At 42.8% G+C, this 13,719-nt stretch overlaps 1 protein-coding gene across 1 annotated transcript in view; it reads right to left on the bottom strand.

Moving 5' to 3' along the window:
- Positions 1–12,124, bottom strand: part of TEAD1 (TEA domain transcription factor 1) — a 44,250-nt gene extending 32,126 nt beyond the window's left edge. The window contains exons 1-4 of the mRNA XM_077820107.1: positions 12,032–12,124; positions 11,762–11,808; positions 10,577–10,638; positions 8,311–8,435 (exon numbers count right to left, since the gene is read on the bottom strand). Coding sequence (XP_077676233.1) covers positions 8,311–8,435; positions 10,577–10,638; positions 11,762–11,808; positions 12,032–12,124 — 327 coding nt within the window. The remainder of the gene's footprint in view (positions 1–8,310; positions 8,436–10,576; positions 10,639–11,761; positions 11,809–12,031) is intronic.
- Between the last annotated feature and the right edge of the window lie 1,595 nt (positions 12,125–13,719).

The following is a 13,719-nucleotide window of genomic DNA, read 5'->3' as shown; positions in this document are numbered from 1 at the left end:
ATTTTAGAAGGTTTTTGCTATTTAAAATTTCACCTTTAAATGGAATAATTCTGTGATTTGGAAAAAGAATCCTCCAAGGGACAGGAGTCTATGGAGCAGGTTTGAAATCTACTAGAATACTGACCCTGAATTCATAGAACTGCCTGATAGTTACAGGCTCTTGTACTTTTACATGTTCATTACCATTGGAAGGGCACCAGAAATCTTTAATGCCCCAGCCCTGCAATAAGTTCTGTGTGGATACACCTTTAAAACACACTGAAGTCAACTGGACACTGTTCAGGCAAATAAGGCCTAAAGTAAAAAACAGTACTTAATTCTATTTACTGTGAAATATTACTGGTAAAAAAGTACTGAAAGACTATTTCATGGGTGGCCAAACTACCCCACACCTCCCTACCACCATTCTCCACCTACTAGACTGGGGGTGGGAGGAGCTCAGGACCTCTGCTTGCAGCAGGGTGATAGGGTAGGGGCTTCTGCCAAGAGGGGAGGGAGGGTCTCGGGGCTTTAGCAGGAGCAGGGCTGAAGCCCCAAGCCCCACAGGTGCCTCCCCTGGGGCAGAAGCCTCGAACCCCAGCAGGCGTGCCCTGGCTCTCCAATTTCTGAAGATTGTCATATTCGGCACAGAGGGTCAGTAAGTTTGGCCACGCTTGGACTATTTCAAGGACGGAGTAAATTGTTACATGATTCTGGTTTAAAAGCTTCTGTAGATTCTTGTTTAAAAGCTTACATATATTCATTAGGTCAGAAGAGGAACAAAGGAGTACAACAACCTAAAACTTCATTGCTTAAAACGTACATAACTATTGTGCACTTCTTGTTTGTAAATTATTTCTATATTAGGAAAAAATTAACACTGATTTCCATACTAGCAGATTCCCATAGCAGAGATAAAGAGCCACAACTACAGACACAATCAGAATGTTGTGAAGCAAAGCTAAACGAGGTCAGGGTGTAGAGCTGGCATTTCCTCTCCAGGGATGGCTTTGGAGTTTGTTGGAAAATTCTCTGTCACTAAAAAAAAAAAAAAAATCAGAAGTGCCCAAGATAAATCCAGACTAAGTTTTATCAGTTGTATTTCTTGCAAAATCCAAAGAGTTCTCGGGTCATTATGTTGCCAAGGCAGAGTGCTCCCTAAAATATATATTTTTAAGGCTTTGTTCATTCTCCTTTTCAATGTTCTGAGCAAGGAAGCTTCCACTTTTGCCCTTGGGAGACTGTTCCATAGTCTTTGGACTATTCTGCATGCAATTATTTACAGTAGGATCCAGATAATCAAAACATATTAATGGTAAACTATCAGCCACCCTCAAAACTGTAAGTAACGAAGTGGGAGCTCTCACGTTTTCCCCATGAGAAGAGGACAAATTAAGTGAAGCTGCCAGAGTGACACTTCAGGAACAGCTGGATGAGCAAAGAAGCACAGCACCAACCCCTTTTATTACACAGAGCCTGCCCTCCCTGGCTAGCTTTGCGGTTCCTCGCCAACCTCTTATGGATGGCTCGTCACCCTTCCCCTCTGCTGGTTAGAAGAGCTGCAACTCCTAACATTCTGCTGACAGGCCGATCAGCTAGCTGCTGCTTGTGCCCTGCTCTTCCCACACTGCTCCTGTCATTCTCCTACACAGCTTCTCCCAGGTTGCTTGATGCTCCCACTCTTCTCCCTTCAACCCACCTCTCTGGCTCCCTTCTATCTTCTCTCCTTTCAGCCTTCTACTATTACTCCACCTCAGAGATTTTTGTCCTATTATTCCTACCCACTTGCCTTCTGAACCCTCTCCCATTGCCACTGACTCCCTGCCCAACACACAAATGGTTGAGCATTCAAACTCTGGTATGAAGGGTTAACATTTGAATAGGGCAGAAATGGAAGGAAACTGCCACAGTGGGACTAAAGAATGATATGACTTTGGGTTTATAACTGACAATAAATTTACTTTTTTTGTGCCTTATTTTTGTAAAATACAAATACTGAAGCAGCTGGTATTTTTTTTTAAAAGAAAGATACAAGTAGTTTCATAATACTGGTACTCTAGTTAACCATTCAGGTAAATGTAGTGCATTGAAACCGTGGGAGCTCCTCGCAATGCACTCCCAATCAAAGGCAAATGCTTGTGGGGTTCTCACCCCTACATGGCAGGAACTCTACAAGATATTAGGCTACTCCAAAGGGGGCTTTGTGGTATTTATCCAGGCTTTCTTCACCACTGTTTTTCAATTCAAGTCTCTAACTTTTCTCTGTAATACAAGTGTATGTGTTACATTTCCCAGAAAGTCTGCACCTGCCTGGAAAATGAGAGCTCAGAGGCCTCTGCTGAGCCTTAGTCTCACTTGTACTGTACTAGTGCAATGGGTTTCATGCTGAGCTACTGCACATAAAAATAATACTTAGGACATGACTTTTTGATACCCACAGTTGCCAGAGCAGTATGTTTTGACCATCAGTAGTCGATTATGTTGCAAATCTATTCACTTAACTCAGCTGGTTTCATATTATTAATTCCAGTGGTGTGAGTGCAGTGCACATATAATCTGGCAAAAACCTATTTGGTTAAAGCCGTTCTATTCCTCAGAGGGAGGACAATGTTTACTTTGTCAGTGAACTGCTCTATTATTCATTTTTTGAAACTGTAAGATGGCCTAGAGATACGTATGCTGTATAAAACAGACATGTTTTCCAAACTTTGATTCATATCTATTAAACTAAATGTTACATGTTAATGTAGAATAATAATAATTCCATTATGAAAATGATATAAAGAGGATGTTTCAATTACATGGTTTTAACCACTCAGAAGTTAGGAAAGAAAATTCATTTCTTTAACTTTGCCACCCTGTGCATGTGCATCATGATGCTGTTTTTAGTTACACAATCACATACTATTTTTCAAACATACATTTTCCCTACAACTTTGGAGACACATGTGCAACATCATCTATTCCTGTGTGGCATTCTGTGTATGCCAGAGCCCATAAATCACTAATATACTAGGTGTACAGTGAATAAGCCACGGACTTCTATGCTGTACATCTTACAAGGCTGCATGAAGACAAAACCTATATGATGGTATACTTCTTTATTAGGAACTTCTTAAGAGGAGGCTTTCTTGAGAACCTCCATAAATACTTGCAGAAATGTAAAACAATTAGGTCAACAAGTGTCATATTCTGACCTTATTTTCTCGACACACTGGCTCACATTTCTGGGTAGAGTGTGGATGTGGGAGCGATAGGTTTACCCTTCTGTCATGCACAGACCATCGTCTCCTTTGATTTGCAATGACAGGGCAATGGAACTGGTTTGCTGGTGTGCCTTTGGAAATTGATGGAACTTAATGAGTTATCAGGCAATCCTGAGAGATAAGACTACTCTGACAGATCACTCTATGGGTTGGTAGCACTTAATGGTAAATTTTGGCCTCTGCTAGAGATACAGTAACCATGAGATTTTGTTGGTTCATTTGAAAACTCTAGAAAGGGTGGCTGGAGCTGCTCTGGAGTGGCCCTGCTCCTGTCTCACTAAGAGCCCAAAGGTCAGCTGTGAGCAATTGTCCTCTGTGCCAAAGGTTCTCTTGTGTGGGTGTTGCAGGGATCTACACTGACACCTTTCCTGTATAGTGTGAATATGAAGCCCCTGGAAGGACAATGTCTGCGCTGCATTCAGTATGGCACCCAGCTCTATGACACCATCACATCTGAGCCAGCCAGAACATTTGAGCAAATTACCCATTTAGATGGAACCGGGGCTTGTATGAGAGTCTTCTCTCTGTGAGTCTGTCTACATGAGGCTGACAAAGTTGGTGGGTTGAGGGAAATGGCTGGAAATATTGGCTGCACTGCCTTCAGCACCCTTCATTGAGGAAGTGTGACTGTCATTTGTAAAACAGGTTTTCAAGTTGGGAGTGGTGTTGGATCTTGGATACCCAGGTAGCTCCTGCAGCCAAGAGAGTTGCAGAAGCTGAAGCTAGTACAGAATGCTGCATCCCACTCATACACTGGGAGCAGGAGCACTTTATAACCAGTGCTCTGTGATCTACTGGGGCTCCCACTAAGTTTCCAGAGGGAATTCTCCATAAATTGGTTTTAATCTACAAAACCCTAGATGATTAGGGACCTTGTTACCTGGGAATCCACCTTTCTCCTCATGAAATACAGCCACCAATGAGACCAGCAAAGACACTTGGGTGGGCGCTCCCTTGATACAAAAGACAGAAAGCTGCTGACAGTACATTGTCTGAGAAGAGTTAATGACTTTGGAACTCATTCTCAGCCTTGGTATTCCAGAGTCTGGATTTGTGCATGCTGCCAGGGGCATCTCTTTCCCCAGGCTCTTGAGGAGGGGAGTAAGTTGTTATATTTATGGGCAGTCCTCTTGAACGTTTTTAAATTATGGTATAGGTGCTCAGAGCACAGGATGGGGGCCTATAGATATTGTATCTCTATACGTTTAAGAAAAATAAAACATTCAGCATAAATTTACTGCAGGAGTAATGCCACTGAGTTCATAGTCTCTAAGGTCAGAAGGGACCACTGTGATAATCTACGCTAACCTCTTGTATAACACAGGCCCGAGCGATTCTCTGAAGTAATTCCTATTTGAACTAGAGCATCTTTTAGAAAAACATCCATTCTTGATTTTAAAACTGCCAATGATAGAAAATCCACCACAACCCTTAGTAAGTTGTTCTAATGGTTAATTATGCTCACTGTTAACAATTTACACCATATTTCTAGTGCAAATTTGTCTAGCTTCAGTTTCAGCCACTGGATCTTGTTATACCTCTGTCTGCTAGATGGAAGAGGCCATTGTAAAATATTTGTTCCCCATGTAGGCACTTATAAACTGTGATCAAGGCACCCCGCAACCTTCCTTTGTTAAGCTAAATAGATTGAGCTTCTTGAGTCTATCATTTTAAAGCATGGTTACTATTCCTTCAGTCATTCTCACAGCTCTTCCCTGAACTCTCTCCAATGTATTAACATACTTCTTAAATTGTGGAGACCACAACTGAACACAGTACTCGAAGTGCAGCTGCGCCAATGCTAAATACAGGACTCCTTGCTCCTACGCAAGATTCCCCAGCTGATACATCCAAGGATCGCACTATAGCCCTCCTGGTCACAGTGTCACAATGGGAGCTCACATAACCCCAGAATCTTTTTCAGAATCACTGTCTCCCAGGATAGAGTCCCCCATCCTGTAAGTACAGCCTACGTCATTTGTTCCCAGATTTATACAGTTTACCATTCCCTCTCAAGGAAATCACTCCTGATTTACACTGAGGTAAAGGAGCTCAGAGTCTGACCCCCAGAGTATATTAAAGCCACTGCATTAGGCAAGAACATAGAAACAAGGGTGCTACTTTTGATCCAAATGAATAATGGAATTGATGGAATGCATAACCAGGGGGATAAAAAACCAATAGTATAAATATACAAAAGTTAGTGGAGTTACTCTGGATACAGACCGGTGTAACAGAGTAGAACTGTCCCTCTCTCTAAACACAGACACTCCAGTTAAACCAGCATGCCAAAATATGACAGTTAGCAACCCAACATATGGTCATATATTTTAATATCTCACTGCTAAAATATATTGCACTTTTTAGTTTAATGTTTCTCTGTTTTAAGGATTCCTTTGATGTAAGGTTGCTGTACTATGTCTCTGATCTCCATTATGCAGTGTAAACACTCCCTTGATAACATCACCTAGCTATAGCCCATAAATTCTATGGTTTCCAGAACAGAATTATAAACACCATGTAACAGCTCCATGCTACTCCAGGCTACTGTATTTTACCAGCAATTTGAAGAAGAAAGGACTGTCTATACCACATGCTCATCAGAGTATTTGCTTTTCAGCAATAATCTCAATAAAAATTCACGGGTTCAACAACATGTTTTTCCACTGCAAACTGACACAAGCTCTTTTGATTCATGGTGTTTTGTGACATGCAGTAGGAGAGTTAAGCTGGTAAGTTTTCATGGCAAAGACACAACACAGTGATTAATATTAGGAGCTACTTCATCAAATGAGCTCACTAATGGTTGGATTAAATAAGAAATATTAAACTCAGCTCCATGGACTTGCCTGAGATTTTGCAGTGCAGAATCTAGATATTTTTTAAATACTGAATTTGGCACTGAGAAACGGACTGAAGTCAAAGCAAGCACCATATTTAGATCTCTAAACAGGTAAGCTGTACAAACTACTCAACTATTCTTGCTCTCTTCATCGGAGCAGAAATTTAAACAAGTTTAAAATCAAATTAGGTTAGGAAGGTTTACGCTCAGCATTTGTTTGAAGCAAAATAACTTCTTGTCCAAATGGCTGTTCCTTAAAAAATATAAACTAGGTGACTCAGTAGAATGATATGCTCCTGGAGACTCAAACTGAAAGCAACAGAAGTGATTATGCTCTTTTCTTGGTATCTAGAGAAATTTTTGCCCAAATCACAAAAGCCTGGGTTTAGCAAAGCACCTAAGGACATGCTAAATTGTAAGCATGTCCTTAAATTATATCCCTGTTCCAGAAACAACTTAAACACAAGCTTATCTCTAAGTATGTGCTTAAAACCCATTGATTTCAACAGGAATTAACCACAGGCTTAAGTACACCTCTACCCCGATATAACGCTACCCTATATAACGCAGGTTCGCATACAATGCGGTAAAGTTCCAACACGCTGCTCTGAGCAGCATGTTAAGGGTGTTGGGCTGGGGCCGAGGGGCTGGATAAGGGGCAGAGAGTCTTGGGGGTGGTCGGGGCTCCCCCCCCCAGGGTCTGGGAGGCAGGAGCTGTGGGGGGGCACTTTTGGGGGCCCTGCAGGCCCAGAGTGGCCCAGGGGATTAGCAGGGGGCCGGGAGCAGCCCGCTCTGCTTCCCTCGCCCCGGCCCCAGCCATGTCACTCTGGGGAGGGGGCTTGAGGGAAGGGATCCCCCCCGTAGGAGGCGGAGCAGCCCAGCCCCAGCCTGCTCCACTCCACCAGCTCCCAGCTGCAGCGCTCCGCTTCCCGCTGCAGGTGAGTGTGGGACCTTTCCCCAACCCCCCAGCGACATGGCTGGGGCTGGGGTAAGGAAAGCAGAGCAGGCTGGGGCCACGTTGCTCCACTTCCCGCTGCCCGTGAGTGCAGAGGACGTCCTTTCCCCAATCTCCCCGCACTCTCCAGTGGCGGGAAGCGGAGCAGTCTGGCCCCAGCCCGCTCCACTCCGCCAGCTCCCAGCCGCGGCGCTCTGCTTCCCACCACAGATGCGTGCGGGACCTTTCCCCAACGCCCCAGCAACATGGCTGGGGCCAGGGCAAGGAAAGCGGAGAGGGCTGGGGCCGCGTCGCTCAGCTTCCCGCTGCTGGTGAGTGCGGGACCTTTCCCCAACGCCCCAGCAACATGGCTGGGGCCAGGGCAAGGAAAGCGGAGAGGGCTGGGGCCGCGTCGCTCAGCTTCCCGCTGCTGGTGAGTGCGGGACCTTTCCCCAACGCCCCAGTGACAAGGCTGGGGCCAGGGCCAGGAAAGCAGAGCAGGCTAGGGCTGCGTCGCTCCGCTTCCTGCCGCTGGTGAGTGCAGAGGATGTCCTTTCCCCAACCTCCCCGCACTCACCAGCGGCGGGAAGCGGAGCGCCGCGGCTGGGAGGTGGTGGAGTGGAGCAGGCTGGGGCCATGTTGCTCCGCTTCCCGTCGCTGCTGATGACTGCCTGTTGGGGGGCGGGGGATGTGAATATGGGTCGGAGCAGTCAGGGGACAGGGAGCAGAGGGGTTGGGTAGGGGGTGGGGTCCTGGGGGTGATTAGGGATGGGGGTCTCTGGAGCGGGTGGTCAGGGAACAAGGAACGGGGGGACCAAAGCAAGTTCAATATAACGCGGTGAGATATTTTTGTCTCCTGAGGACCACGTTATATTGGGGTAGAGGTGTACTTTGCTGAACTGTGAACCAAATCACCATGCAATTTTGTATAACTGGAAGATTGGGTCAGCAAGCCATTAAGACTGGACAGCAATGAGGCACACTGACATAACTATGTAGTGCAGCTTGCAGTGAATCTGAAAGGAGGAAAACATGACACAGTCCCTCACTTTCATAAGCAATAGCTTCTATAAAAAAAAGTTGAACAGGGAAAAATTGTACTGTAATCAGAGTAATATTACAGTGCATTTATCGATATCTATCATAGCAGCCTTGAGAAATATGGCCTCAAAGTGACATCAGTGCCAACAGTGGAAAGCATGCAGGAAGAGGCTAGAAATGGGTAGGTATAACTAAGAAGAGCAGAGAACTATTTAAGTTTACTGGGCATTTCTTTGGATAACACCTACTGATTCTGGGTCTCTCTGTTGTTCAAGAAAAGCTGAGAATTCCACCAGTCTGAGTTTGGTGGTACCAATAGATCGACCCTGCCAAGCGGGAACTGAGGGTGCTGGAGCTGATGCAGGCTCAAACCCTGAAATACAAAGTATTATTGTTATGTACAAGTCAGTCAATTTCTCAACTTCCATTTTCTATATTAAATTTAACTAGGAGCCATAGGGATCTTCTTAATTCAGATTAAAAAAAAAACTAAATCAACGTGGATTTATTGTTTGTTAAAGGTAAACAACATGGAAAGATGAGGATCCAACCTAGTGATCACAGTATCAATGTGGTTGGTCAATCTAAGGACGGTGTGAAACAAAAGTGGAGCTTCCTTGATTTATCTGGCTAGCGTGTCACTTTATAATCTTTGCTTAAACTATATTATTGTACACTTTACACAGCATTACAACTGACATTTCATTGGCAGCATGGTCATTCATAGGTAGCATGGTCTAATGGGAGTCAGGAGACCTGGGTTCTACTCCTGGCTCACCACTGACTTGCTGTGTGACCTTGGGCTTTCCTCTCCTGTTCCTCCTCCACTCTTGCCTATTTACAGTGTAAGCTCTTCAAGGCAGGGCTCTTCTATGTGTTTGTGCAGAGCCTAGCACGGTGGGGCCTTTAAGCACTACTGCAATACAAATAATAATAAATAATTAATGTAGGGAGATGAATCGTAACTTAAAGTGAGAATAAAGGGTCAGTGACTGGACCCATTATGAGGAAGCATGTCTACCATCAGAACTGATTCACCACAACTAAAACTGTAACTGTTCTCTTCCTTCAAATTGTGGAAAGTCACAAAAGGAGAAAGAATAAAGAAGGAGTGGAGCAACTGACCAGGGGAGATAGACAGACAAGACACCACAGAAGGTAGGGCAGAGCTAATCCCCTGAGATTTGAAAACCAAGAACGCATTTCTGAAGTGGGTTCAGAGAGATGGACAACAAGCCAGTGAAGGTGAAAGAGTAGTCAGGTAACATGTACTCCCTGGAATGGGAATCTGACTGTAATTCTTCTGCACCTCAAATCTAGATAGCGGAGATTTAGGAATCCTATATAAAAAGGGGAATTGCAACAGTCAAATGTGAATATGGATTTTAGTAATGCTGAAAATTCTGGCAGTGTTCTAGCAGTGGCAAGAAACAGATTCCAAAAGGAGATGTGAAAAACTAAAAGTTGAAGATGACTCATAATTTCTGGCATCGGGAGCAACATTACGTAATTTAGGAAAAATGAGACAAGAGTGAGATATGCAAAACTACAAAGGAAAGTTTTTACTTGGAAAGATGGCTAGCATCTTTCAAGTAATCTGTAGTAGGAAATTATAATGTAGAGAAGAATGGATAGAATCGAGAACAGCCAATAAATGACAAATAAAGGGATGAGGAAGTTTCCTGAGGGACACTGTTTGTTGACATTTGCATAGAAATAATGCCCATTATTGAAACTTGCAATGAAATGTACATGAGATGACAAATTAGGGGAAAGATCACAGACATAGTTTTGGGCAATCATAGCCTTTTTTGCTTTGAGATATAAGGCTTCTACCAGACTAAGGAATAGCTAGCAGAGGAGAGTTCTAGTGGCGCTGGCTTCTAGGGTGACCAGACAGCAAGTGTGAAAAATCGGGACGACGGTGGGGGGGTAATAGGAACCTATATAAGAAAAAGACCCAAAAATCAGGACTGTCCCTATAAAACTGGGACATCTGGTCACCCTACTGGCTTCTAACCTGAGATGCTCAGGAAGGAGAGAAAGATCAATAGTGTATATACCGGCAGTGACCTGTTTTATGCCTTGGGGGACTGAATATAAATTATTTTGGTACAATTTTAGTTCTGATTTTAAGTAAATGCAATTTACTTTCCATGAGTGAGGGAAGCAATATTTAGCCCTTAAATTGCAATATGCAGCCCATTACCCAGTATCTTCTTCATAAGTCATTTTCTTGCATCACATAAAATACCACCAGGTGATATACTTTAGTGCCACAGGAACTGCTGGCATGTATGGCAGTGCTTGGACTAGGAGTCCCTTTTTCCTACCTAAGCAGTGATTTTTCTTCATAATTTATCAATTGCTTGTCCATTGATGTCTGGAAGGGACATATGAGACTCTGGACACAGATTAGTGGGCTCTGTGGGGCTCACAAATTAACACAACACGCTCATTACTTTTCCTTATGCAATTCAGCTCTGTTTAAAGAAAGCTAAAATATGAAGTTACCTGAAATGGGAGCTGTGACTGTTGGCTGAATAGGATACGCCTGCTGAACGAATGGCTTCACACTGGAAAAAATAGTTACACAAAATCACATACTATACAATTCACAGTTCATTCAATTAGTTATATAGCACAAGGAAATACATTGTTAATAATATTTATACACCCAGATGTCTCTTTCCTAATAGGCATATTTAAAAGATAGTCAACAAACAGGTTATGAAGCAAGGAGGGGTCACCCCAAATGTAAAACAGAGCCTGATTCACAAGTTACTGGGCTTGACAGTGTTCACTTTAGTCAGTGGTTCTCAATCTATTTGCCATTGTGCGCCGCAGATGCAGCTCTCTGTGTGTTATGAGGACTGCATCCACATAATATATATACTACCTGTATGGCCCTGAGGATGTCACATGGGCTGCAATTGTGTGCTGACTGGACTGCAAGAGAGTTGAGAACCACTGACTCAGGTAGTAGGGAAGAATAATTCCCTCCACTGCAGGAATTACTGGATAACAGTAACAGAGGTCACACTAGATGATCATAATGGTTGCTTCTGGCCTTCTGTGAATCCAAATCCCACTGAATCCAAGAGAAAGACTCCCACTGATTTCAACGAGCTTTGGATAAGGCCTATAAAGAGAGCTGGGAGGAGGTATTCCACAGATCACGCTTTCCTGTAGGGCTGGGGCTGAATAGTCAGGTTTACAAGTCTCTTCTCTACATGAAGTTGCTGTTACCAAGGGGCCATGCAGCTTCAAACCCCACTGAACAGGGCCAGGCCTTTCATCTAGTTGTGGCTCACATGAAGTGGTCATTCCCTGCCCTACAGAAAAATAGATGTCTGAGCTATCTTCCTCTACATCTCCCCCCATGTCCTGTATATAAAATGAGTGAGGTAAGATTTGTGTTGGAAACACACATATACATACACACAATTTATAGTGCAAATCTATACCATGGGGGGATTATTGTCCACAGTTAATATTCAGCTTCTGTCTTACAGAGTGTTATCACTTGTAATGTTTTAACAGGAGCGATAGGAGCTTTGTAACTGAAAAGGTTAATATAATAGTCTAATCTTCTATTTTAATCTTGCTAAGTATTTGCCTGAATAATATCCTCTGGCAATGAATTCCACTGACGAGTTACATACTGAATATAAAAGCATTCTTATTTTTCAGACTTACTCTTGTGAGGATCCCGGCTGCCCTGTTTGTATCATTCCTGGCCAAAACTAGACAGGGGGTGGGGGGGGGGGGGGAAGAAAAACAACTTTGTAATTGCCTTCTTTGTAGACTAATTTCATATATTTATACACAAAATTACTTATTAATTTTGCAAACACAGATGTAAGTACAATTTGCGCATAAATCCATTGATCTAGCCTTTATTTCCTACTGATCGTTGTTAGGAAATAAACTTTTTATTGGCGTCAGTTAACAACTTACCCCGGGTGCACCAGGAAATGTAGGACGGGGAATTCCTGGCAGGCCCAACTTGTTGTGTATAGCAGTAGCTGATACTATCTGAGCGGATGACATTGCTGCCATGTGCTGGAGTGCCTTGTCCTTTGCAGTCTGATCCTTTAACATGACAATTACATGGATTCTTAAAACATTTGGCACAGCAAATCCTGTTAAATAAGTGCAGCTACAAGCACATAAGCCAAACTTAAAAGGCCACAGAAATCGAAAAATAGAAAACCATGCAGAAAAATATAGCATGAAGGCTAAAATACACTCAAATTTCCTCAAAGCAAAAATCTTCTCTCAGAGATGCATGGCAGAGCTGAATTCTCTCAGTCTGCTCTCCTGACATGCAGAGAACTCTGGAAGAGCAAATTGTTCCCCAAGTTCTGCAAATCGGATCCACATAGGCAGATCCCTTTGCAAATGCAGTGCTTCACTGACTTCATCTAAGCTTTGTCTTCAGTAGAGGTCTCCATGTATGGCTCTGATTGCAGGAGTGGGACCTATGAGAGTTGAGCTCAATCATGCGGATCTGAGAGAATTTGCCCTTAATGAAAACTTTTAAGGAGAACATAGAATTACAGTCACTTGAAACAGGGCATTATTTCTCTTCATGTTTATACACAGACAAACATTTCAAATTCTGATATCCTATATATATATATATATATTTTTTTTTTAAATCATCACAAAAACAAGGAAATATTTGGTAACTTCCAATTTGAGAAATTTCCATTAATAATTTGCAGTGCTTCCAAAACAACAACAAAAAAACCTGCTTTCAAGCACAGAGACCTGGCTTTTTAAAAAAAATTGTTTGAGTATAGATTTAGGAAAGTGGATGTATTAGGACAGTAAAAATAGGCACACAGTAAATTTTGTTACTCAATGGCCAGATCACATTCCTCATTTGTAAATACTGTATTAATAAATGCTAATGTTTAGGTCCATGACTTACAGTGAAGGAACACAAGCAATAATAGGCAAGTTCATTTTTACAAGCAAAGTAGCAAGCATGCTGGCAAGGGATGCATGCTTTTATATATGGTACATGAATGTGCATATATGTTCCCTCTAAAGCTTATATGTAGTGGTATTATAGGTGAGCAGTTTCTTCCTTTGAACAGCTCCTTTAGAAACAGCACAGGCTGAGAATACAGTAAAAGCTAGCCAAAAAATCTGCCAAGCACAGCTAACGTATATAATACTTGGTTTAGTTAAAATACTTACCATGCTTGTTACCTGGATACAACAACAAACAGGTTGTTAAAATGCTTGTGTATAACAGAAGATTTTAGTAAAGTACTTCACAGCGTAATAAGAGACAAAGGAAGAGCGGTTTGCCAAATATTACATATAAGGTATAACCAAATAAATAATTTTCACCGAGGGACTGATTCATCAAAAGATAAAAAAGTAAAAACACTTGGGAAACTATGCTCTTCTCCACTGCAGAGAGCAGCAGATTTTGGGTGGTAGGTACTGGCCCTTCAGCATGTTTCCATGGCCTTGGTGTGATCCTATGGAAGCGCCTCTGTTGGATGGAGCTTTGTATATTTTGGCCTCTGCTGGTTTATAAGGGACCTGACGGCAGGTGGAGCAGGGGAGTAGCTACTCTCAGCAGCAGTCTCCCTTGCACAACCTGCAGGTTTATAGGCAGAAATCCAATCAAATGT

The sequence above is a fragment of the Eretmochelys imbricata genome, chromosome 6 (assembly GCF_965152235.1).
Source record: "Eretmochelys imbricata isolate rEreImb1 chromosome 6, rEreImb1.hap1, whole genome shotgun sequence".
NCBI lineage: Eukaryota > Metazoa > Chordata > Testudines > Cheloniidae > Eretmochelys > Eretmochelys imbricata.
This window is presented reverse-complemented; position numbering and strand designations above follow the sequence as displayed.